General features: G+C 44.9%; 1 protein-coding gene and 1 long non-coding RNA gene across 3 annotated transcripts in view; one reads left to right on the forward strand and one right to left on the reverse strand.

The window, feature by feature from the left end:
• CASS4 (Cas scaffold protein family member 4) overlaps window positions 1–23,411 on the reverse strand; it is a 35,655-nt gene extending 12,244 nt beyond the window's left edge. Inside the window, exons 1-3 of one of the 2 annotated variants that reach the window (XM_025001167.2) lie at window positions 22,832–22,917; window positions 21,488–21,583; window positions 2,990–3,406 (exon numbers count right to left, since the gene is read on the reverse strand). In XM_025001167.2, the coding sequence (XP_024856935.1) occupies window positions 2,990–3,103 (114 nt within the window). In that variant the 5' untranslated portion in view covers window positions 3,104–3,406; window positions 21,488–21,583; window positions 22,832–22,917. Of the gene's footprint in view, window positions 1–2,989; window positions 3,407–21,487; window positions 21,584–22,831 lie in introns of both variants that reach the window. The other variant, XM_059893001.1, reaches the window with a different exon arrangement.
• On the forward strand, window positions 17,610–22,901 carry LOC112449321 (uncharacterized). Its single transcript, XR_003037863.2, has 3 exons — window positions 17,610–18,056; window positions 20,322–20,451; window positions 22,815–22,901. It is a non-coding gene; the product is annotated as an uncharacterized lncRNA (long non-coding RNA).
• Window positions 23,412–23,820: the final 409 nt, after the last annotated feature.

The raw sequence follows: 23,820 nt of genomic DNA on the forward strand, positions 1-23,820 counted from the left end.
CGCTTCATGTCAAGGACAAATCTTACGCTAGCGCCCTGACTCTTTTCTAAGTTAGGATGGTCGACTCATCTCTCCTTTTATACCAACATCAGTCTAGAAGTTGACAGTGAGCCCATTATGTTGGATCTGGTCATTTCATTCATTCCACAAATGTCTATGGAGCATCTCTCAGGAGCCTGGCATGGTCCTGGGGGTTCAGAATCCCCAGCAAACTGCAGACTTTGCACCTGCTGTGCTTTTAGGGGGTGGGGAAAATGACCTTAGATTTCAAAAAAAAAATTTAATTGGAGTATAATTGCTTAACAATGTTGTGTTCATTTCTGCTGTACAACAACATGAATCAGCTATCTATATACATGTATCCGCTACTTCTTGAGCTTCCCTCTCACCCTCATCCCCATCCCAGCCCTCTAGGTCAACAAAGAGCACTGAGCTGAGCTCCCTGTGCTATACGACAGCTTCCTACTAGCTGTTTGTTTTACACATGGTAGTGTATACACCGGAGAAGGCAATGGCACCCCACTCCAGTGTTCTTGCCTGGAGAATCTCAGGGATGGGGGAGCCTGGTGGGCTGCCGTCTATGGGGTCGCACAGAGTCGGACACAACTGAAATGACTTAGCAGCAGCAGCAGCAGTGTATACACATAAATGCTACTCTCTTCAGTTCGTCCCATTTGGCCTTTGATTTTGTTTTTTTCTTTCCTTTGAAAGTGAAAGTTGCTCAGTCATGACCAACTCTTTGTGACCCCATGGACTATATGGTCCATGGAATTCTCCAGGCTAGAATATTGGAGTGGGTAGCCTTTCCCTTCTCCAGGGGATCTTCCCAACCCAGGGATTGAACCCAGGTCTCCCACTTTGCAGGCAGATTCTTTACCAGCCGAGCCACAAGGGAAGCCCAAGAATACTGGAGTGGGTAGCCTTGCCCTTCTCTAGCAGATCTTCCCGACCCAGGAATCCAACCGGGGTCTCCTGCATTGCAGGCGGATTTTTTACCAACTGAGCTATCAGGGAGCAACTCAATTAACTTCAGCCCAGACCACTCGCTCTCAGAGGAGCCAGCACCCAGGCCCCACTCTGGGTCAGCTGCTCGGATGACAGCTGAGCGTGCCAGGCCTAGATTTGGGCCAGTTGTTCCAGAAAAGGGACTTCAGGTCCACCTCGCGGATGGCTGAAGGACAATCAGCCACCTCTTTCTGGTGTTTGTAGTCGGTGCCTAGAGGGGCAGCTGTTCTGTGTAACACGGGTCGTGTGCCTGGCAGCCCAGGGAGGCAGGCAATCTGAAGGATTCGGAATCTCTTAGGGACTTCCCTGATGGTCCAGAGGTTAAGACTTTACCTTCCAGTGCAGGGTGAGCAGGTTCCATCCCTGGTCAGGGAGCTAAGATCCCACGTGCCCCCCTCAAAACCCCCCAAAACATAAAACAGAAGCAATATTGTAACAAATTCAATAAAGACTTTAAATAAGTCTCTTAAGGAATCAAAGAAGAAGCTGGTATGGAGGAGGCCTGCAGGGTAAGTGGGACATTCCTGGGAGGAGGGGCAGCACATACATGGGAGAAGTGGCCTCTCCTGGCCTAGGGCCTCATCAGGACCTCTGTGCAGAGCTGAGGCCAGGTGGGATGTGTCATCGAGCTGCAAGCAAAGTGTGTGATGGCAGGAAATGCTTGCAGTGACTGAAGATCGTGCAAGACTGTGCTGCATTCTTAACACCTCATGAAGGCCAGGGCTTGGAGGGAAACAGTGCAGTTACTTTTTTTTTTCCTTTTAAATTCCTGCTTCTTTCTTCTTCTTTTTTTTGATGTGGACCATTTTTAAAGTCTTTATTGAATTTGATACAATATCGCTTCTATTTTACGTTTTGGGTTTTTAGCCCCAAGGCATGTAGGATCTTAGCTCCCCAACCAGGGATTGAACCTGCACTCTCTGCATTGGGAGGTGAAATCTTAACCACTTGACCACCAGGGAAGTCCCTTCCTCTCCTACTTTAAAAAAATGTTTCATTATACATTTATGAAGTGCTTCTTTTCCTCGGCTTTAAAAAAAATGTTACTTTTTAAAAATTACAGATGTAATACATGTTCTATATAACACACAAATCAACCTCTTAGTCTCTTTGTTCATCAAATATTTATCAAGTGCCCACCCCAGGCGAGGCACATCCAAGGTGCAGGGGACACAGAAGCCAATAAAGTATAGATCCCTGTTTAATGACTTCTTCCACTTTCTGCTTAACCAGTTCCACTTCCTAAGGGTGACCACTGCTAGTGTGTGTTCTTTTCAATGCACACATATACACACATACTTTTTAAAGGTTTTTTTTGGTTTGTTTGTTAGGTTTTTATGTAAATGGCTCTTTCTCCCTCCCTTATACATCGTTACAGAACTAATTTCATTTTTTCCCCCCACAACTGCAGTACACACACACACACACACACACGGACACACACACACGGAGTGGCTCGTCCTAGGGTACTGCCAAAACTTATGTAACCAATCCTCCATGAACATTCCTTTAGGCAACTGGAATTTTTCCCTATAACAAATAATACTGTAATGGCTATGACTTTCTCATTCAGATATACTTCTGCCTTCTTGTATATTTTTGCAACAATTCTGGAAATCCTTTCTAGGTTGAAAGGAACACATATTTTAAATCTGATGAATGATTTCTTGCCTTTGACCCATGGAAATTCAACCCCTTCATTTAACTAATGTTTCTTCCTAGTGTAAAAAGAGACCACTGTGAATGTTATCATTCTTTCAGACTCAGCTCAACTAAGCATTCAGTTTCCTGCAAAGTGTGGGTGTCTTGGCAAGCCAGGAACCACCAGGGTACCCAGAGTGTTAACGACAACCCAATCACCCCAACTGTCTGGTTCCCATCCTGTACGTTTGCTCTCCTGATGGACACCCACAATTCAAGGGTATTTAGGCCCTGGGTGCTGCCTACCTTTTGACCTATTTCTTCTGTCTGGAAATGTACTTACCTGTTTTGGAAAGCTCAGGTTCTTTTCACAGACGATTCTGGCACAGGCAGGTGGGTCAGGGACTTCGTAGACTTGGACTGTGGGAGGTGGGGGTCCCTCCACCCAACTCTTCATCTGCTCATACACAGGAGATGAGGGGTTGAGCAGGGTGGGCACCTCATAGGTCTCCTGGGAGATGGCGGGAGCATTGTCTAGGCCTTTCAGGAAAGGGGGACGAGGCCTGTCTGTGGAGGCCTCCGCTAGGATTTGGAGGCGGTTGGCAGGGGCCAGGCCTTGCCTCCCGTGGAGCAGACACTTCCACCAGCCTTCACTTTCTGGCACGTTTTGTTCCAGAATGGTCAGGATGTCTCCTCTGCAGAAAGCCAGCTCATCAGCGGAGTCGGGGTGGTTGTCATAAAGTGCCTTGGCCAAGAGAGTCTAGAGATGGGAGAGAAAGAATTCACAGTCATTGTTATTGCCAAGGACCAAGACTGCCACACCACTAGCTTAGAACACAGTCACAGCTGCTCCTTTATCTCATTTCCTCCCCTCCCCACCACCCAGAGACCCTTGTCCCTGCTGTTTGCCTGATTTATTTCTAGCCATACTTGGGGAGGTGAGGAGAGTCTCAGGTGAAATGTCAGAACTTCCAGGTAGTCTTAATGGACTCAATGGACATGAGTTTGAGCAAGATCCAGGAGATGATACTGCAGTCCTTGGGTCACAAAGACTTGGACACCACTGAGTGACTGAACAAATGACCCACCCGAGTTATATGGTAGACGGCAGCCTAGCGCAGAACTAGGTTGAAATCCTGGCTCTCCTTCCTAGCTCTGTGCCCTTAAGTAAATTAGCCCTATCTTTGGGCCTCAGTTTCCTTGTCTGTAAAATGGGAATAATAGTGCTATCTACCTCATGTAGGTGTGCTCAGTCACTCAGTCATGTCCGACTCTTTCCGACCCTTTGAACTGTAGCCTTCCAGGCTCTTCTGACCATGGGATTCTCCAGGCAAGAATATTGGAGTGGGTTGCCATTTCTTCCTCCGGGGGATCTTCCTGACCCTGGGACTGAACCCACGTCTCTTGAATCTCCTGCACTGCAGGCAGATTCTTTACCACTAGCGCCACCTCTGCCTCACAAAGTTATTAATTAAATGGGTTGATATGTATAGAAAGCTCACTGAACAGTGCCTGGCACTTTGTAAGTGCTCAGTAAAGCTTGGCTGCAAACTGTCAAAACGATTATATTGCTCTTTGCCTGGTTGTTGCTTTTCTCCTGGCTGGCCTTGGAAGCTCCATGACTTTTGGGATCCCATCTTGCTCGATTTGCCTGTTCTCTCGCAGCATTGAGCATGGACCCAGGCTCAGAGCAGAGGCTCTATTAATGATCATTTATTCACATGCAGTGAAACAAAGACACAGAGGGTGAGTGACTGGCCTACACAGCCGGAATCAAAATATAAACAATCTCCTAATTCTCAGGCCCATGCTCTTTCTGTAAGCTACATGGTTCTCATAAAATCCCAAACAACACAACAAAAAAACCCCACCTGTTATAATGACAGCAATGGTACTGTACTGCCTACAAATACCTAGTTCCTCAAATGCCCCTTGACCTGATTTTAACCTTTTTCTGGTTCCCTCATCAATTAATCAGTTTAATAAAATCCTTGACATGAGGTCATTTCATATTTGCATGAGAGTTATGATTTTACCTTTTTGAAAATGAGACTTTGTTCATACTGGGGAAAAAACAGAAAGCAAAACACAGTCTCCAATCTATCATCACAATTCCCATGAAATACATCTAACACAGTCTGAGAAGAAAAAACCCATCATCTGAAACGTGCTTGCATTTGTCTGGAAATAAGATAGTGTGTGTGTTTAGGCAGAGCAGTTGCTTCAACATGGCAGCTGCTTGGAAGTGCCCAGATTGGCAGCAGCTTAGCTGGTGGACTTGCCTGTTGCAAAAAGGGATACTTGTCTAGAGAATAATTGCCTTGTGTGATCACCTGCCTGATCGGGCACCCGCAACTGTCCAAAATGGACATCGACAGTCTTGCTATGGAGACATGGTTTACTTTCCATGGACAGAAAAATCTGCAATCTTCAGAGCAGCAGTCCACACCCTAAAGGGCATATAGTCACAGCAAAGGAAAACCCTAACTATGTTGCTAGAACAGGATTCCCCTCAAAATAGTATTTTGTTACAACTGGTTCAGAGACACCTCCTGCAGTCAATTAATGTCTCAAAGCTTTGATAACAAAGACTATCAATTTACGTTATAAAAGAATTAAATACATGTAAGAAATCTTGGAGAATTCCTCTCCCAGAAAAGGGAGCTAACAGTAGACTATACTGAATGGGGAATTATTTTGTGTTGGGGACACTGAAGCTATGATATCAGTTAATTCTCAGGTGCCTCAGAGGTGGGTTTTCTTCTTCCCATTTTACAGATGAGGAAACAGGGTCAGAGAGATCAGATGACTTGTCTGAGGTCCCATGGACTCGACGTTTTCTCCTCACATCCATTATTGCACCCTTCTCCTTCCAATTCATTCTCTAGACACCAATCAGAATGACATTTTATATGACATTTCTCCTTCTCTGTCTGGTTTACCTCAATTAGTATGATAATATCTATGTATGATAATCCATGTTGCTGCAAATGATGGTATTTCACTCTTTTAATGGCTGAGTAATATTCCATGCTACGTATGTACTACATCTTCTTTATCCATTCCTCCGTCAATGGGCATTTAGGTTGCGTCCATGTCTTGGCTATTGTGAATAATGGTGCAATGAACACTGAGGTGCATGTGTCCTTTTGAATTACGGTTTTCTCCAGATATATGCCAGGCGTGGGATTGCAAGGTCATATGGTAGCTCTATTTTCAGTTTTTTAAGGAACCTCCACAGTGTTCTCCTTTGGCTGTACTAATTTATTAATACATTCCCACCAACAGTGTAGGAGGCTTCCCTTTTTCTCCACACCCTTGCCAGCATTTATTGTTTTGTAGAGTTTTTAATGATGGCCAATCTGACTGGTGCGATGTGATACCTCATTGCAGTTTTGATTTGTATAGAATGATATTTTTTACACATAAATCAGACTGTTGGTCTGTTGTTTAAAAACGTTCAATTGCTTAGAACCACCTTTAGAACAAAACCTAAACTCTGCCTGATTGCCTGGCTTGAGTGACTTCCTCCTGTTAATTTTAGTGCTTCTCTTCTGTTAATTTTCCTCCAGCTGCCTCGTTTTCTTTCTCTGACGCACTGATTACTTCCACCTCAGGACCTTTGCCCTTGTGAGTCCTCCTGCCCTGAACACTCTTCAGCCATATATTTGCACAACTGACTCCTCATCCTTCAGATCTCAGCTCAAGTCACTTCCTGTAGAAGCTGTCCCTGACCACACGGGAAGGCTGGGCTCCTCCTCCATGTGCATGCATGGGACTTGGAGACGAGGGCCCTCTGGGCATGTTAAGAAAGAACCCAGTTGGGACCAAGCCAGACTTTTATGGACAGGACGGCAGTGTGGGGAGAATGAGAAATAGCAGCCTTGGGTTTCCCTGGTGGCTGAGGAGTGAGGAATCCACGTGCCAGTGCAGGAGACATGGCTTCCACCCCTTGTCCGGGAAGATCCCACATGCAACTGAGCTCATGCACTGCAACTCCTGAGCCTGTGCTCTAGAGCCTGGGAGCTACAACTACTGAAGCCCACATGCCCTAGAGCCTGTGCTCTGCAACAAGAGAAGCCACTGCAATGAGAAGCCCGCGAACTGCGACTGAAGAGTAGCCCCTGCTTGCCTCAATTAGAGAAAAGCAACAAAGACCCAGCACAGCCAAAAATAAAAATAAATTAATTAATCCAATTAAACAAAAAAAGAAATAGCAGCCTCAGCAAACAGGTATCGAGCTCTTATGTCCCTGATACTGCACTGAATGCTTTGCAGACAATAGACCGAAGGGACTGATGGGCTACTACAACAGCGTTCTGATTACAACCAAGATCACCACTGAGGCCACCCCCAAGTTATTCTTTGTGTGTGAATGCTCAGTAGTGTCCTACTCTTCGAGACCCCATGGACTGTAGCCTGCCTGGTTCCTTTCTCCCTGGGATTTCCCAGGCAAAAATACTGGAGTGGGTTGCCATTTCCTCCTCCAGGGGATCTTCCCAACTCAGGGATTGTACCTGTGTCTCCTGCATCTCCTGCATTGCAGGAGGATTCTTTACCCCCAGAGCCACTGGGAAAGCCCAAAAGACCTACAGCACCCAGTATGCCCGTGGTCTCTCATGCAAGTACTAACCAGGCCCAACTCTGCTTAACTTCCAAGATCAGGTGAGATCAGGGGCTTTCAGGGTAGTATTAATTTGGGAACATTTGTGTAGACAAGAGATGAAGGAAGGCATATATTTATATTTTTATTCTCTTTGGGCACAAAGACAGTTAGATCTTAGGTACAACAGAAGAAACCTTCCTTGCCAATTTCCAAAAAGGACCTTTCCCTCAAATGCCCATCTTCATACAACAGTTGGGAGAAGGGAAAGGAGACTAGGGAAACAGAGGCAAAGAATAAGAGTTTCTCTCTCTGGGGAGACATTCACATGGCCAGATGCAAAGTGCTAATCCATACTGAACTGGCAATGAGCCACGGGAGTAATTAGCTAGCTTCGTTTACTCATACATCAAGTTTGAGCATCAATTATATGCCTGGCGCTCGGGGGAGATAAAGTGGTGAAGAAAATAGTTCCTGATCTTATGTCGGTGTATATCCTAGCAGAGGAGACATACAACAGAAATAAACATAGGGTTTCTACTTCTCTTAAGTGCAGCCAAGAAAAATACAGAAAGTTATGAGGAATTCTGAGTACAGTTGGGAAGTGGGGATGGATAAGGGCTTAGAGAACATTTTCCTGAGAACTGGCCATGGAAGTTGCAATCTGGGAGTGAGTAGAAATTAGTCGGATTGAGAAAGGGGGAGAAATCATCCAGGCAGAGGAAGAGAAATGGGTGAGGAAGGGAGTGAGTTTGTGCGTTTGTGTGAATTGTATGGTGAGTCAGGGAAACTGAAAGATGTCCAGGTTGTCTTGTTGTTGCTAATGAGTCGCTAAGTTGTGTTCAATGCTTTTGCGACCCCATGGACTGTAGCCCAACAGGCTCCTCTGTCCATAGGATTTCCCAGTCAAGAATACTAGAGCAGGTTGCCATTTCCTTCTCCAAGGGGATCTCGCCAACCCAGGGATCAAACCTGTGTCTCCTGCGATGGCAGGTAGGTTCTTTACTGCTAAGCTATCATGGAAGCCCTGACCAGGTTGTCTGGAAAGAAGTAAACAAAAACCTAGAGCTTCCTTCCGTATTGGCTGACGCTTCTCTCTAATTTCTGGATGGGAAGGGGATTAGATGGAGCTGGTGTGAAGCCAAAGAAGCTCATTAAAGCCAGTGGTGGCCCAGTCCAGGTGGGAGAGGCCTGAGGCTCAGAGGAGGGTGGTGGTTGGCTGTAGGAGCACAGTTGGGAGGAGCTGCTGAGGGATTGTGTGTAATCCTGAGGTGAGTCTTGAAAGAAGGGCAAGGTTATAACTGCTGAGAAGGAAAGAGAGTTGCACTGTGGATCAGGGGAAGTAAGAGGCAGAGAGAGAGATTTGGTCCCATACTTTGTCTTCTGCAGTGATGTAAAAGCTGGCAGAAGCATCTACAGTTCTAAGCAGAGGCCGGCTAGAGGAGCCTGTAGAAATGCCACCTGCTGAAGCTGCTGCTACCAACTTTTATTTCTGCATCATTCCCACTGCCAGGGTGGTCAGCTCCTCTCTAGACCAGGAGGGTGGGCTCCTCGGCGACTGCCCCACACTGGCTCTCCGAGAGCCCAGCTTACCTTCCTGCTTGCCTTTCCACTTTTCTTCAGTTCACTTGAAAGAGCAAAGTGGCAGAAACTCAGAATGTTCTAGCTGGGTCTCATCTATTCTTTTTGCCATATTTCAGAGCTTTATGTTGCCTGTGTCTAGGAGAGGTTAAGGTCATAAGGCGGCAGGCAGAAAGTAGGGATCCAAATGCGAGTCTCTCTGACTCTGAAGCCTGCTACGGCCAATTCACTGCACAGCCCCCCAAAGTCCAAGTCAATTCCTATCCTAATCTGCCAAAGTCTCTGTGCATGTGTGCTTAGTCTCTCAGTTATGCCCGACTCTTGGCAGCCTCATGGACTTTGCAGCCCACCAGGCTTCTCTCCCCATGGAAGTTTCCAGGTAAAAATATTGGAGTGGGTTTCCATTTCCTACTCCAGGGGATCTTCCCAACCCAGGGATCAAACCTGGGTCTCTTGCATCTCCTGCATTGGCAGGCAGATTCTTTACCACTGAGCCACCTGGGAAGCCATAGGCAGGAGAGGCAAACTCAAATGATCATAAGAACCAGGGAAAGAAGTATGTGTATGTCAGGGAGGAAGGCCAGGTGTCAGACATTTGAGAGTGGTGGGGACTTTGGCATGGTCAGACAGATTTCAGAAGATAACTATTAATGCTGGGGTCAAATGAAGTACTCTACTGCTGAGTCCAGCCCACTGCTCGGGTCTTAGAGGCCTCACCCTGGCTTCCTTTGCAAACTGGGCATTAAAACTAGGGGTCGCAGGAGCATTTATGTCCAATGCAGGACTCCTCTAATGGACATTCTGTTCTGAAGCCTCCCACCCATCCCATTGTGTTATCCATGACTATGTGCAAATTGCTCACGGTCTGAGGCTCTCTCCGTCCTCCCCTGCTGGCTCCCCTCTCTCCCTCCACAAGGGTCTGATCAGCAGCATCACAGCCCAATCCTGCTCCCTCCTTGCTTTATCCTTCACAAGTCTCCCTCCACTCCCAGACTCTTGTACACCTGAAATTACAGAGTTAGTGGCAGGGGATAGGAGAGTAAGGATCCTGGGATGTTTCCATTAAAGAAGCTAGAAAAGGATTTTTTTCCTTGGGAAGGTAATTATACCATGAGGGCATCAGCACACAGCAGGAAGTAGTAAATAAACAAATGCCACAAACAAGGAGAAATAGAGATCATAAATGTGCAAGGAACTCTGAGTAGCAAGTGATTGCTGGGTCCCTGCTCTGTACAATGTCATGGAACCCCATTAACAAGATGAGTGTTTTTCTTCTACTAAAATCCTTCTTTGAAAAGTGTCCATGTTTAGCATGTTGGCTTCCTTCTCACAGATTCCATGACTTACTTCCAAGAATTCTTAGTTAGTTTTAGGGGAAGGTGATGGAATGGTTCATACTTCCCTTCTGAGGGCCATGAGAGAGAACAGTTATACAGAAGTCACAATTTTTAAAACCACATATACTGTAAATATTTCAAATCCTGTGGTGTATGGGAAATGTGAACCCCTGAGGTTCATGAAGGTTTTCCTGGATGTAGGAACTTCTTTGAGATCCATGCAGTATTCTCTCATCCATCTTTATGAGGCTGCTGAGTCCAGACTCAGAACATCAGGAGTAAATGCAGAGTGGAGAAAGCTCTTTGATCATCTTTAAAGACAAAGGTCTCCCCTTCAATGTACTTGGAAGTATTTCAAATCATATAAATACATAGACAGGCTTAGAATGATCAAAGCAGAGAGAATGGTGCTATCTTTTGGCTTGTGACTGTTTATTTTCCATCAAATTTTAAAGCATAATGTTTTTTTTTTTTAAAAAGGAGAGAGAGAAATAAAAGTTTCCAAAAGCATAATAAAAATCCCCTTACCACCTCCATTTTTCCTTTCCCACCCACATTCTCCAAAAAGGGAAGAAAGAGAGAGGAAGAAGGACAACCCTGAGGAAGAAGCACAGTATCCACATGACATCTTTTCATGGGAGATGCTGATGAGCGACAACATTCTGCGAGGTAACCTTAGAAGAGATGAGGGAGGGGCAGACAGGCTTTCAAGGAGTCACTGCAAAGACTCTCTGGGGAGGCTCCCCACTTTGCAAAGTCCATATAACAATGCAGACTTCGTACACACTGTGTGTCAGCTAATATTGAGTTCCTGTAATTAATCAAAGAGAAAAAAAATTCTCTCTAATCTTCCAGAGGTATATTGAGTCATGTTCATGCTGTTGTTTACTAATTTAGCCAGTACCTCATTCATAAGGATTGCTCATAGCTTTTCAACTCAGTTCCAGGCACTGGGATAAGTAATTAGTATTGATTATCTCACTTGGTAGTCACAATTCCATAAAGCAGGGACTGTTACTAATGTCCCATTTAAGAGATGTGAAAGTTAAGGCACAGAAAGGGTGAGTGAGTAGCCTAAAGCTGCTCAGAGAGGCAAGGAATAGAACCAAGATTGGCACACAGGCAAATCTGACCCTGGAGTCTTCCTTTTAGCCTACAAGTCATAGTGGTTACTGTCTATCACACTGTCCATCACACGATGTCATGTGCATTTCTCTGGATGAGGAAATGACCAAGGGTGCCTCAGGAGAGAGGGATGGCAATCTGATAAAAAACATTTTAACACAGTTGGATAAGTTGCATGGTTAGAGCATCAGAATTAGATACTGCATTAGAATTCAGACAATGGCTTCAATGTAATTACTGACAAATAATGACACATTTGTATAATGGAATACTATACAGTCATTAAAAAGAATGAGGTAGAGTTTATATGAGCTGAAGTGGAACAGTCTCAAAAACAGAGTATTATTATTTGACTGTCATGCAGCTTGTGGGATCTTAGCTCCCTGACCAAGGGTTGAACTTGGACCTGGGTAGCAAAAGTTCAGAGTCCTAACCACTTAACCACCAGAAAATCCCTGAATGCTAATATTTTTAAATGCAAGATGAGAAACTGCAGATGGTAGGCTTCTATGAGGACAGCATCTTTCTGGAAGAAGACCTAAGTCATTGGGGCTCCCCCTCTGGTTTGGGGAACTGGAGACCAGGAAACCCTAGAGATCTGGGATTAAAGGAAAACATGCTTTCAGTCCATGTTTACTGGAACAGTTTCAGTTTTTTAAATCACATGTGCATGTTTTGATTTTTCAATTCAATAATCTAGTGTAAAGAGGGTTCTGTTCTGTTGGAAGAAAATGGCTTCTGTGTTGGTAAACTTGTGCTTCTGCTTGTCACGATCCCTGTTCTACTTCCAGATTTGCTAGATGGGAACCTTGACCAAGCCAGTCTTCATCTCAGCCAAAAGCATTTTGTCACGTAAAAGCATCTCACACCTGGGGAGATGCTTCATGAACTTCCAGGATAACTCACACCATCGATGGCACTCTCATTGTCCATCCATTCAGAGGACCATTTACAGCTTGAAAGATGCTGAGAAGTGTTTGGACCATTGTCGAGAACTGGCTGATTTTGTCAGTGTTTTTTTCTCCCCAGCTCCTTGAGAGTAGGACTACAGCGTGAAGATCCCCAGAGAAGGCAACAAAGACCTACCACTTAGATGCAACAGGGTCAGGGACTTCCCTGCTGGTCCACTGGTTAAGAATCTGCCTTCCAATGCAGGAGATACGGGTTCGATCCCTGGTTGGGGAGTAAGATCCCACATGTCACTGGGCAACTAAGCCCGTGTGCCAGAGCTAGAGAGGACTCTGTGTGCCACAATGAAAACTCTTGCATGCTGCAACTGAGACCCGATGCGGCCAAAAAAATCAATAAATAATATTAAAAATAAATGCAACAGGGTCTAACTGCAGGTGTGTTAAGAATCACAGAAGTTGGGACGTCCTGGTGGTCCACTGGTGAAGAATCCACCTGCCAGCGCAGGGAACACAGGTTCCAACCTTGGTCCAGGAAGATTCCACATGCTACAGGGCAACTAGATCTGTGGGCCACAACTACTGAAGCCTGCGTGCCCTAGAGCCCATGCTCTGCAATAAGAGAAGCCACTGCAATGAGAAACCCGCACACTGCAACTAGAAAGTATCTGTGCTCGCCACAAAGCATGCGGGCAGCAACGAAGACCCAGCACAGCCATAAATAAACAAAATCGGAAAAAAAAATCACAGAAGTTTAGTCTGGAAGAAGCTTGAAGGGTTTTTCTGGGCTGGCCCAGGCAAGTGAGAGAGGCACGGAATGAGTCTCCAGGAAAAAGGGGGAGGCAGGCTGCGTTTGTCCCCATCACACCCCCTCCCCTGTGGTCAGCTGCAGAATGACATGTCCTGGGCACAAACACCTGGACCAGAAGGGAGGCCTCCTTTGAGGGGACTGTTCCCAGGACCAGCAATGAACAGCGGCAGGACGCTGCAGCTGCGCATGCGTCTAACACCCGGGAAGGTGTTAGTTGAACCGTTTGTTACTTTGCCTGCGCATGGAGTTGTACTACGAGGCCATCGGGCCTCCTCTTCTTTCTCTAAGTTATCTTAACTTTTCTTTCCTTTCATGAATTTCAGCAGCTCTCTGTAGCCACAATTACATTGAAAAGTACAATTCCACACGTTACAGGGAACCGAGAGTCACTTAACATAGCAAGATGGTACATTTCGCAACCAGAACTTGCCTGGAGATTGGCAACTCTATTGAATTATTTCCTTTGAATGTGTCATGCCTAAACATGGGTGCTGCAGAACTTGAGACACCGTGGCTACAATGATCTGCATTTCAATTCCAGAAGTTTTTAGATTTTTTTTTAATGAAGTGAGAGCTAAGTAATTTCTTGCATCATCCCCACAGTATAAAGAAGAGTAGTTTCTCTTGGAGTTTTTTTTTTTTTTTTTTTAACTTGGCAAAGTAGTTAAATGAGAGATGCTGAGGGAAAACTGCTGTCTTTCTTGTGCTTAATATTAATTTGCTGGGATGGGCTAGGAAAATAACTGGCTTCCACTCCACTTTGAGGAAAAAGTTGAAAAGTTCTGGATGGAAAGACTCCAGAATGCAGAGAACATCTGAAGTTATTTAACTGAGATATTGAAATACACTTTTCCAGATTAAGAGAAACAGGACTTTCCTGGTGGCTCGTTGGTAAAGAATCCACCTGCCGATGCATGGGACATGGGTTTGATCTTTGGTCTAGGAAGATCCTACATGTCAGAGAGCAACTAAGCCTGTGAGCCACAACTACTGAGCCCATGCTCTAGGGCCCGAGAGCCGCAACTACAGAAGCCTGCTTGCCCTAGAGCCCATGCTCTGCAACAAGAGAAGGCATCGCAATGAGAAACCCGTGAACCACAGCAAAGAATAACCCCCACTCGCCTCAACTAGAGAAAGCCTGAGAGCAGCAATGAAGACCAGTACAACCAAATAAAGAAAGAGCATGATAAGAATGCATCAAAAATATTAAAAGAAAAAAATAGAAACAAATAAAAGAAAGTTTCCTTGTTTTCTCAACATCTCTAAAAATGATCCTGACTATGAACAGGCACAAACCTTAACTGATTTCTCCATCATAATGTTGAACTCTGATCTTTTCAGCTTTGAATTCTTCCTGATGGTTCAGATGTAAAAGTCTCTCACACGGGGACTTCTGTAGCCGCAGAAGGCATTGTCGACTAATAAGAGTTTGAGGAAGAGACAGTGGCCAGAAAAAAATTCCAAAGCCACTGAGTGGAAATGAGGCATTTTCTTCCCTGATGCCTGAATAGTGTGGTTATCCAATAGATTTGGGTCTTCACCAGACCCAGATGTTTGAATATACTTCCCCTATTCATGGGAACTTTGCTAAAATATGCTTTCCCTGCTTCACTGATTTGACACTTATTAAGCACCAACTGTATGTCTGATGTGTATTAGGGGGAGCAAGGTGAACAAGTTTCCTTAGTCTAAGCTCAGGGTTGAAATGATGCAACAATGAAGATCTCCCGGGTCTTCTAAGTAATTGATCTTTTTGGATATGGCCCAAGACAGGTTGGTGTTGTACCAAACTGTTTTTGTAGCCTGTAGTGCCCTAGAGACACAGCATATTTGTTCATCCATTCCCCAAAGCCCCTCCCCACCTCGAAGTTCATTCCTTGCTAGACAAGTCCCTGAATTTTTGTTTAAGATACTTGGTTTGGGGACAAGAGTTGTTGAGAGCAAAGGTGGGCCAAGGTAAGTGGTTGGGATTCAGCCTTCTCTTGTGAGAAACTTGTGGAGGGAGGAGGGCAAGTAGCTGAGAATTTCCTGGATCTCAGGACAGGACCCTCATCTGAAAGTGTAGGGTTCCCATCCAGCTCCAACCCACCCCCCACTGCATTTTGCACAGTTTCTTCTCTTATTCTTATCTCCTATTTTGTGAAAGTCATCAGAGGAATTAAAGAAAGTGACAGGTGGGATCTTTTCCTATTTCATCTTTTCCTTCCTTTCTTCCTTTTTTCTTGCTTTGAAAGGTAAAGGGAAGGAATGGCATGGAGACCAAAGAAGGTGTTTCATGGCCTTTGAGCAGTCTGAAGCAATTGCACCACCCTTATTAGGGGAAAGCTTTGTCTAAGACTGTGCTTCTTAAACTTCGTGTCCTATTAACTGCATAGGAAAGGAAAAAAGGAAAGTGAAGTCACTCAGTTGTGTTCGACTCTTTGCCACTCCATGGACTGTAGCCTACTGGGCTCCTCCATCCATGGGATTTTCCAGGCAGGGGTACTGGAGTGGAAATTTTCTCCTCCAGGGGAATCTTCCTGACCCAGGGATCGAACCCAGGTCTCCTACATAACAGGCAGACACTTCACCATCTGAGCCACCAGGAAGGGTGACTATTAACTGCATGCTTCCTGTCATACCTGTGTGCTGTTCGTATACTTTCTAACTTAAAGAACAATATTAAATTAAACCAATTAAAAAAAAAACTCTCCCAAAGCAATATGACCTATGAAATAAAAAATTTGATAAGCCAGCCTTAGTTTTTTCCCAATGCACATTAGAATACATAGCTAACATTAACAAATGTCCCATCTATGAACCACACCTAAAATAATCTTGTGTGACTGAGGTCAAAGTCCCTGTAGGGTGTGGTTTTTCCATTTGACTGATCAGGAAGAATTCAAAACTGGTCCAAGCTATTTAATAGATTGCAGAGAAATAAGTGAAGGTTCATACTTGTTCACGGAATTCTCCATTGCCTAGGGTCATATTTAGCGTTGTTAGGAAAACAACAAGCTACCTGTTAAGTTCTTCTCCCATTCTGTTAGCAGGAATTTTTTTCCAGGTTACCAGGTTTATTCATTTTGTTGTTAGTAATGAGTCACAGACAAACCAATTGCTAGCCTTACAGGAGACACCACAAGGAAGGTTATAGACCATGTGCTCTGCAACTGTCCCTGTTGATTTCTTAATCCCCTCATTTTGGTGTTTCCCAAAGTATAGAAGCCAGTTGATGTTTCCGCTGTTAGTAATTGACTCTCATGCTCTTTCAACCTGTGAGTTTAAATTCTGCACCCAAGTGAACATTCTTTTTTAAAATATTTATTTATTTATCTGGCTACAGCAGGTCTTAGTTGCGGTGTGCAGAATCTAGTTCCCTGACCAAGGATCGAACCAGGGTCTGCTGCCCTGGGAGCTTGGAGTCTTAGCCACTGGACCACCAAGCACCTTTCAGCTTTTGTTAACCAGGTGTCAAACATCTCCAAGAGAGAAGCATCCTACTGCTTTCTTACCCCAGTTGTCCCCAACGCCAACCCCCAAATGATAGGCTGCTGTAACAAATGTGTGACAAACAAAACTGCTGTTGCTTTTGTGAAGCAAAGGTTAGTTCCCTGACCAGGAATCAAACCCATGACCCCTGCCCTGGCAGCCCAGAGTCTTAACACTGGACCACCAGAGAAGTCTTGAGAAGCAATGGTTTAAAGAAAAAGAACAACCGGTTCACTAATTTATAAACTCATGGCAAACCACTCTGAATGGGCAGATGGGTCGCCTGGACTTGCCCAGGATTAACACTTCCTTGAGGTGCCTTAAGAACTGGCAAAGCCTCCCTGGGAGGAGCGACCTCTCCGGCGCAGGCGCACATGCTGCACTCTAGGTCCTAACTCTGTCCTGGCCATGAGCACACAAGAGCCCTCTCCCATTCTGCTAAACACATGGCTCATGAGCACTGCATTTGGAAATGGTTCCTAACAGATGACTTCCCCTTTTTGCAACTCATGTTGAAGTCTTCGAGTATCACTTATAGGGGCATTTTTTTTGTTGTTACTAGCCTCCCACCTTCCTCCTTTGAAGTTATTTCCCCTCTTGTCATTTCCTCTCTGAGTCATCACGGTTCCAAGATGACCACACATGTTTCTACAGCCGCTTCCCCATTCCATTATCATGCAGGCCACTTTCCTTTGAAAAGTCTCCTAATAGGCGTTTTTAACTTTAAGGGTAAGCTCGATGGTGTTCTGTTTTGCTTCCTCCCCGCCCCGCCCCGCTCAATCCCACCCCGTCTCCCCCCAGCAAAGTGAGCTCTTTAGTAAATACTCTGTTAAGGGAATTAAAGGTTATCAAACAGGGGAAAGAATATTCTGTACTAGATTGTTAATGCTAATGATGATTTATTAAGTATTGAAAAAGGGGACCAAACCTTTTTTCTCTGTGGCATTTAGAGCAGCATCTGGCTTAATATTTGTGGAATGAAGGAAAGGATTTTCAACAGAAAATGGAAATAAAGTTGGTGAAAATAAACATCAGTTTCTTGGGACTTTCCTCGCGGTCCAGTGGTTAAGATTCTGAGCTTCCACTACAGGGGGGGCAAGGGTTCAATCCCTATTCTGGGTACTTATCTCTCAGGCCACTCAGTGTGGCAAAAAAAAAAAAAATCAGGGTTGGGTGGGAGGGAGGTTCAAGAGGAAGGGAATATATGGGATATATGTCTACTTAAGGCTGATTCACACTGTTCTATGGTAAAGCAATTATCCTGCAATTAAAAATTAAAAAAAAAATCAGTTCCTTAAAAAGAAAACTATTTAGCACACGCAGTTCACTAAAAGCTATTTCTACCTTTATTTAATCTTCCTTCTGTTCACATCTCCTGACACTTTTGAACACCAAATGTCTTATTTTTTTCAAAAGGCAGAGCGAATGATTCTTCTCCGTGTGCACTGAGAACAGCAGGGTACCATCTGAGATGGAAAAGGAAGCCCTGCTCTGTCTCCTGAATCACCTCCTGCTTCTGCTGTCTCCTACTGACTGTCCATGGGCACCCAGAAGCCTGAGTGATCTCTTAAAAGGTAAGACAGCCCGTGTCACCTCCTGCTTTAAACAGGCCACTGGTTTCCGCTGCAGTCCAAGTTCTCAGTCCAAGTTCTTCCAGCGTCGACGAGCCCCAGTGTGCACAGGACACTGCCGACCCCTCAAATGTTGCTGCTGACACTTTCTCCCCTTGTGACTCCTCTCTAACATCACTGGCCTTTTCACCGACACTCTGCTCTGCTCAGTTCATTCCTGCCCTTGCATTTGCTGTTCCCTCTGCCTGGAATACTTTCCCCATCATTCTGGTTTCCAGAGAGGTCCTTTCTGTCTACCACCTCTGTCAGGTCACCCTGTTTTGTTTTCTTTAGGGCAGTTAGCAGCATCTGAAATCATTGCGTCCCTTTACTGACTTAACTGACCTTCTGACCCCACAGGAACGTTGGCTCTTTGTTGATCACCCTGATCCCCAGAGCTCGATAACTATGTGTTGGGTAAAAGGATGACAGTGAACCATGAGCTATGTTTTCCACTGGGTTCTGTGTCAGCCTGTCCTGCCTTGGGAGGCAGGTGAAGGGGTCAAGCGCTGGATAAAGTCAGAGGGAGGCCACCAGTGCTTGTGGCTATGACTTTGGTTGCAAAGGCTCAGAGATAAGGCAACATCTGATCACGGGAGAAGGAGTAGGTGATTCTCAAGTGTCTAGGTTGAGAGGTGGGTCAGGTTGGGGCCAGGGAGGGCTTAGGAGAGCTGAGAGTCAGGGATGACCTCTGTTCCCAGACATCTGATAAGCAGGAAGTACCGTTCCTGTCCTCAAGGCTGTTTTGCAAGGGCTCTGCACGCCTGTCAACCTCCCATTCATTCACACACACATACACCTAGGTGTTTCTTGAATACCTACTGTGTGTAGGCACTAAAGATGCAGCACTGAGGGTTTCCCTGATGGCTCAGTGGTAAAGAATCCACCTGCCAATGTAGGAAACACAGGTTCCGCCCCTGATCGGGAAGATCCCACAAGCCATGGACAACGTAGCCTGTGCGCCACAACTATTGAGCCTAGAGCCTGGGAGCCATAACTACTGCAGCCCGTGCACCTACAGCCCCCGCTCTGCAAGAAGAGAAGGCACCATAACGAGGAACCTGCACTCCACAACTAGAGAGTACCCCCACCACTCTCTGCAACTAGAGAAAGTCCTTGTGCAGCCATGAAGATCCAGCACAGCTATAAATAAATACATAAAGTTGCAGCGCCGAATGAGAAAGCCCAGATCTATCCTTAATGGAGTTGACTTTCCAGAGCAGGAAACAATCAATCTCCCATCTTGATAAGAGAGGCTGAGATGGATGGTGAGATGATGCAGTGGGTGTCTAAAGGGAGGCGGTTTAGACAGGGTGGTGCAGAGAGGCCTTTGGCTGGCAAGATGCTTGATAGGAGTACCCAGTGGTCCAGCCACAGGAAGAGAGAAGCATGCCAGGCCAGGAATGGCAGGGGAGAAGGGGAAGGAATTTGTTCAGGGAAGAATTCAGCTCCAGTAGGGGAGCTGGTGGGAGTGGATCATTATACTTCAGAGCTTCTAAAGGTATAAGGAGAGCCTGCAATTGTTCCCCACTCACAAACAAAGCCTCAGTGAGCATTCTTGCCCAGAAGCACCAGAGCAGGAGAGTCTCAGCGACCGGTGGACACTCTGATGCCACCCTAGTCTATCAGGGTCTAAACCAACCCTGGGAATGTTGGTGGTTTTTTTAAAAAAACAATTCAAAGTCTTCACTATAGACCCTGCTTGACTGATTCTGGAACCATTTCACTCAGAGGTGCAATGAAGCAGGACCATTTGCTTTTCAATTGAAGCTGAAATCTGAAATGCTGAGAACATTTCAGGACATTTAAAAGTTCTTAAAACATAAACATGATTTAAGTCAGTTCTCTGGACCATCCACCTTTCAGTAACACAATGAAGACACTTGTCTGAAAATTCCCTTCAGAAAACCAAGTGAGCAAACAGCCTATAGCTCTACTCATAAGAGAGAACATCTAGACTGTAGAGAAAATACTACAGAAAGTAGGTTTTCAAATAGCCGAGATTCTCAGAAAATGATGGAAAATAACCACCATGCTTATTTGACCCAGGATTCCTCTTTCGATTTCTGGACATTCACTCCAGGGAGACAAAGATGCTATTTTCAGTATCACTTCTAAGTGTGTGGACGTGTGCACGCACACGCACACACACACACACACACACACACTCAGAAGTAAACACAATTTGCATTACATTTAATAAAACCACTTATTCATCTTGTCTTTTAGACCTGATTTTCTAGCTTTTCTTGAATGAGTTGAACATGGAGCCCGTCAGCTACAGTCCACTGAGAGGCTGGATTTACCAACTTGCCAACGCATCATGGTCTCTATTTTTGCTGCAGTCACACTGTTTGAGGTCAGTGTTTCCTAGCTCTAATTTTATCACGTTTATTTTTCAGTTTTTCTCTTCATTTAATAAGACAGTTTGGGGAAACTTAATAAAAGTCAGACAATTACACAGAGCCTGCTGTGCACACAGGTGAAATTCTAGTGACGAGGAAGTCCAGGTTGGCTGTTAAGCAGCAACACTGGGGAACAGCCTTGGAGGGCTCTGCTCGCCTCCTGACGTGCACAGGCAGACATCGGGACACGAGAGGTGTTGGGGAAACACTCGGGTCACCCAAGTGAAAAGCAGGGTTGCTTTAAAGTCAGATGCCCCGATGCGGGGGACCACTCCCATGGCATGACCCCTTCACGTACTGTGTTACCATCGAATCAGAAGCACCTAAACAGCAATGTAGGCATTAAAAATACTGAGGTAGATCAACAGTGCTAAAACAGACAGCATTCTAATACATAATTTTCACTGTGAAAGACAAGAAGCCCCACAGATATTCAGTTACTGCTCCCGCTCTTGTAAAGCCATTTTAAAAAGTATATTATTTTCTTTGTGTATTGGTGGTTTTATAGGAATGCTGGGGAAGCCGTGAGGTGAGGCTGCCTTAGGACTGGGAGTGGAAGACTTGGGTTCTTGCCCTGGGACTGCCCTTACTGGGTGGGGGCATTTGAACAAGTTCACATGTCATTCATCTAAGACTTGGGTCGGCAATCTAGGGCCTTTAGACCAAATCCACATGACCGGTCCAAGAGTTAAGAATGATTTCATATTTTTAAAGGGTTGTAAAAACAAACAAGAATATGCACTGGAGATCAGAGGTGGCCCACAGAGCATAAAACACTATCTGGCTCTTTATGAAAAGAGTGTGGACCTCTTGCCTAAGGATCAGGATATAGTGAGGTGGTTAAGAGCTGGGGCTTGGGTCAGTCTGCCTGGTTGGTACCTGGCATTCTACTAACTAGCAAATGACCTTGTCAAGTCGTTTCAAGGTCATCTGTCCTCATCTGGTCTACTTTCCTCATCTGTAAAATGAGGATAAGAGTAACACACCTACCTCATGGAGATGTCGAGAGGATATAATGAAAAGCAAGCAGAAAACTCAGCACCAGGCCTGGCAGATGGACAGTCAGTAAGGGTCAGCTGTTACTATCTGTATAATATCGATAATAGAATTTTATGGGGCTGCTGAGACTATCAAATATATGTTACATGCATGTATATATATGTTAATCACATGCTGCAAAGTGCTGTAGAAACTGGGCAGATTTAGCGGCCCATAAATAAAAATAAGTCTAAATTATAAAAAAATCTGGATATTCATAGAAAATGTCAATGTTATGAAAGAAATAAAAAGTAGTGGATTGTTCTAGATTAAGGTTGACAGAGACCTAACAAACAAAATGTGTGATCCTGGAATGAGTTTGGGGTTAGAAAAACAAACACACACATACACAAAGACATAGTAATAGCCAAAAAAGATAGAAAGGATATTTTTGGATTTCTAGAAAATGTGAATGTAGCCTGTGTCTAAATATATATAGGTTTGTATATAAAAAAATATATAAATAGATCACAAATGTGATAAAGTGCCTGGAATCAGTGAATCTAGGTAAAGGATAATGCACAAGTTTACTGCATTTTTTTTTTTCTGTTTTCCCAGTGCTTTAAATTTTTTTCAAAGAAAATAGTTGAGTACAAAATTCTAGGATAGCTAATATACATTAGAGAGGCTGTCATGGGTTTTTCAGCTGTAACTTTCACTAATGACACCTATGATTATTATAATAATAAATATCACATATTTAATCATATAAGCAAGCTTCCCATTTCATAATTGCTTCATTTCTTTTTCCTGTTCTACTTAGAATTTTTAAAAAGATGTAGCAAAATAACCCTGACCTTCACTTTCCTTGTGTCTGAGCAGTCTTTTTGTTTTCTTTTTTAAGCAGTTATTTCAACTTTCTAAATAGCAAAACCTTTTTGATCCCTGCCACAGACTTGAGCTCTGCTCAGGAATAATCAGTACAGAAGGTATCATGAAAACAGCATGAAAACAGCATAGGAAAGCCTGCTGAGGGCTCAGGGCCAGAGCAGAGACCTATGTCTTGCTCAGAAATGTGTTAGAAGGTGAATGGGCACAAAGAGATGGGTTGTGTTATCAGTCATGTACACTGAGTTTTGCTAGAAAATAATTTGCATCCATCTCTGAGTCAGACTGGTAAGGAGCTTTATAGCACATATATTTTCTGCACTTAAACTCCCATGAAACTTTCTTCTCTAGAGCTTACATGTTACTGTTACATTTTTTACTTCATCAGAAACTCAGCACTGAAATCAGCCACTGTCCTTAACCCAGACTCCTCCATCTTCTGCCCCTGCAGACCGCCCGGCCACTCACCTTGGGCGCTCCGTCCAGGATGCCTGCTCCTTTCATGTTGCTCGTGTGAACCTGCTCCTCTGAGCCCGGCAGCTAATATCTCTGACTTCAGAAGCGGTTACGCAATGTCACTGCATGCCTCTGGCTGGTTCTCAGAAACTGAATTCTATGGAGCTATCTGACAGCACAGGAAATTGTCAGAATGGTTCTCCCAGAAGGCAGACTTTCTGGAAAGGAGGAGAAGAAAAGAAATGAAGGAGGGAAGATAAGAAATCAAGGCCACCCTCACTCCTCAATGCCTAACGTCTATGAGTAGAGACTGTCACACATTTGCTCTGAGAAACCGCAAAAGGGGAAAAAAATAGTCTTCTCCTTTATAGGGTGAAGTTCCTACTTTGAAAAGCTGAGTGCATGAACGCACGGCAGTCTCATTCCCTGAACGCTGTGGAACAACTCCCACTGGACAGATCAAACTTATTTCTCTGATTAGAGGCCGCCAGGACAAATTTCTGATAGTGGTCAGTGTTTCTTCCTTCTCGCCCCTTAAAACTTGCCCTGCAACAGCCAGAGAAAACGAGTCCGGGGATGGGGGAGCGGTATCCAGGAGACCTCCTCCCACATCTTTCTGGGTCAGGCACACACTTCCCCCTGCTCCAACCCCCACTGCCCACCCCCTGGTCTTTGGGTGCTGTCTCTGCAGCAGGGCTATGCTGAGCACTTGTCAATACAAGTATATTATCTCTCAAATCTCACCCACCCACCATCTGAACTTGAAGCCACAATGCTAGTTCATCATGCAATTCAGGACAACTTGCTAAATTGCTCCACTTTTGTTGTGAGCACGCGTGTTTAGTTGCTCAGTCATGTCCAGTTCTTTGCAACCCTTTGAGCTGTAGCCCACCAGGCTCCTCTGTTTATGGGATGTCCCAGGCAAGAATACTGGAGAGGGTTGCCATTTCCTTCTCCAGGGGATCTTCCCCATCCAAGAATCGAACCTGAGTTTCCTGTGG

This window comes from Bos taurus, chromosome 13, assembly GCF_002263795.3.
Source record: "Bos taurus isolate L1 Dominette 01449 registration number 42190680 breed Hereford chromosome 13, ARS-UCD2.0, whole genome shotgun sequence".
NCBI lineage: Eukaryota > Metazoa > Chordata > Mammalia > Artiodactyla > Bovidae > Bos > Bos taurus.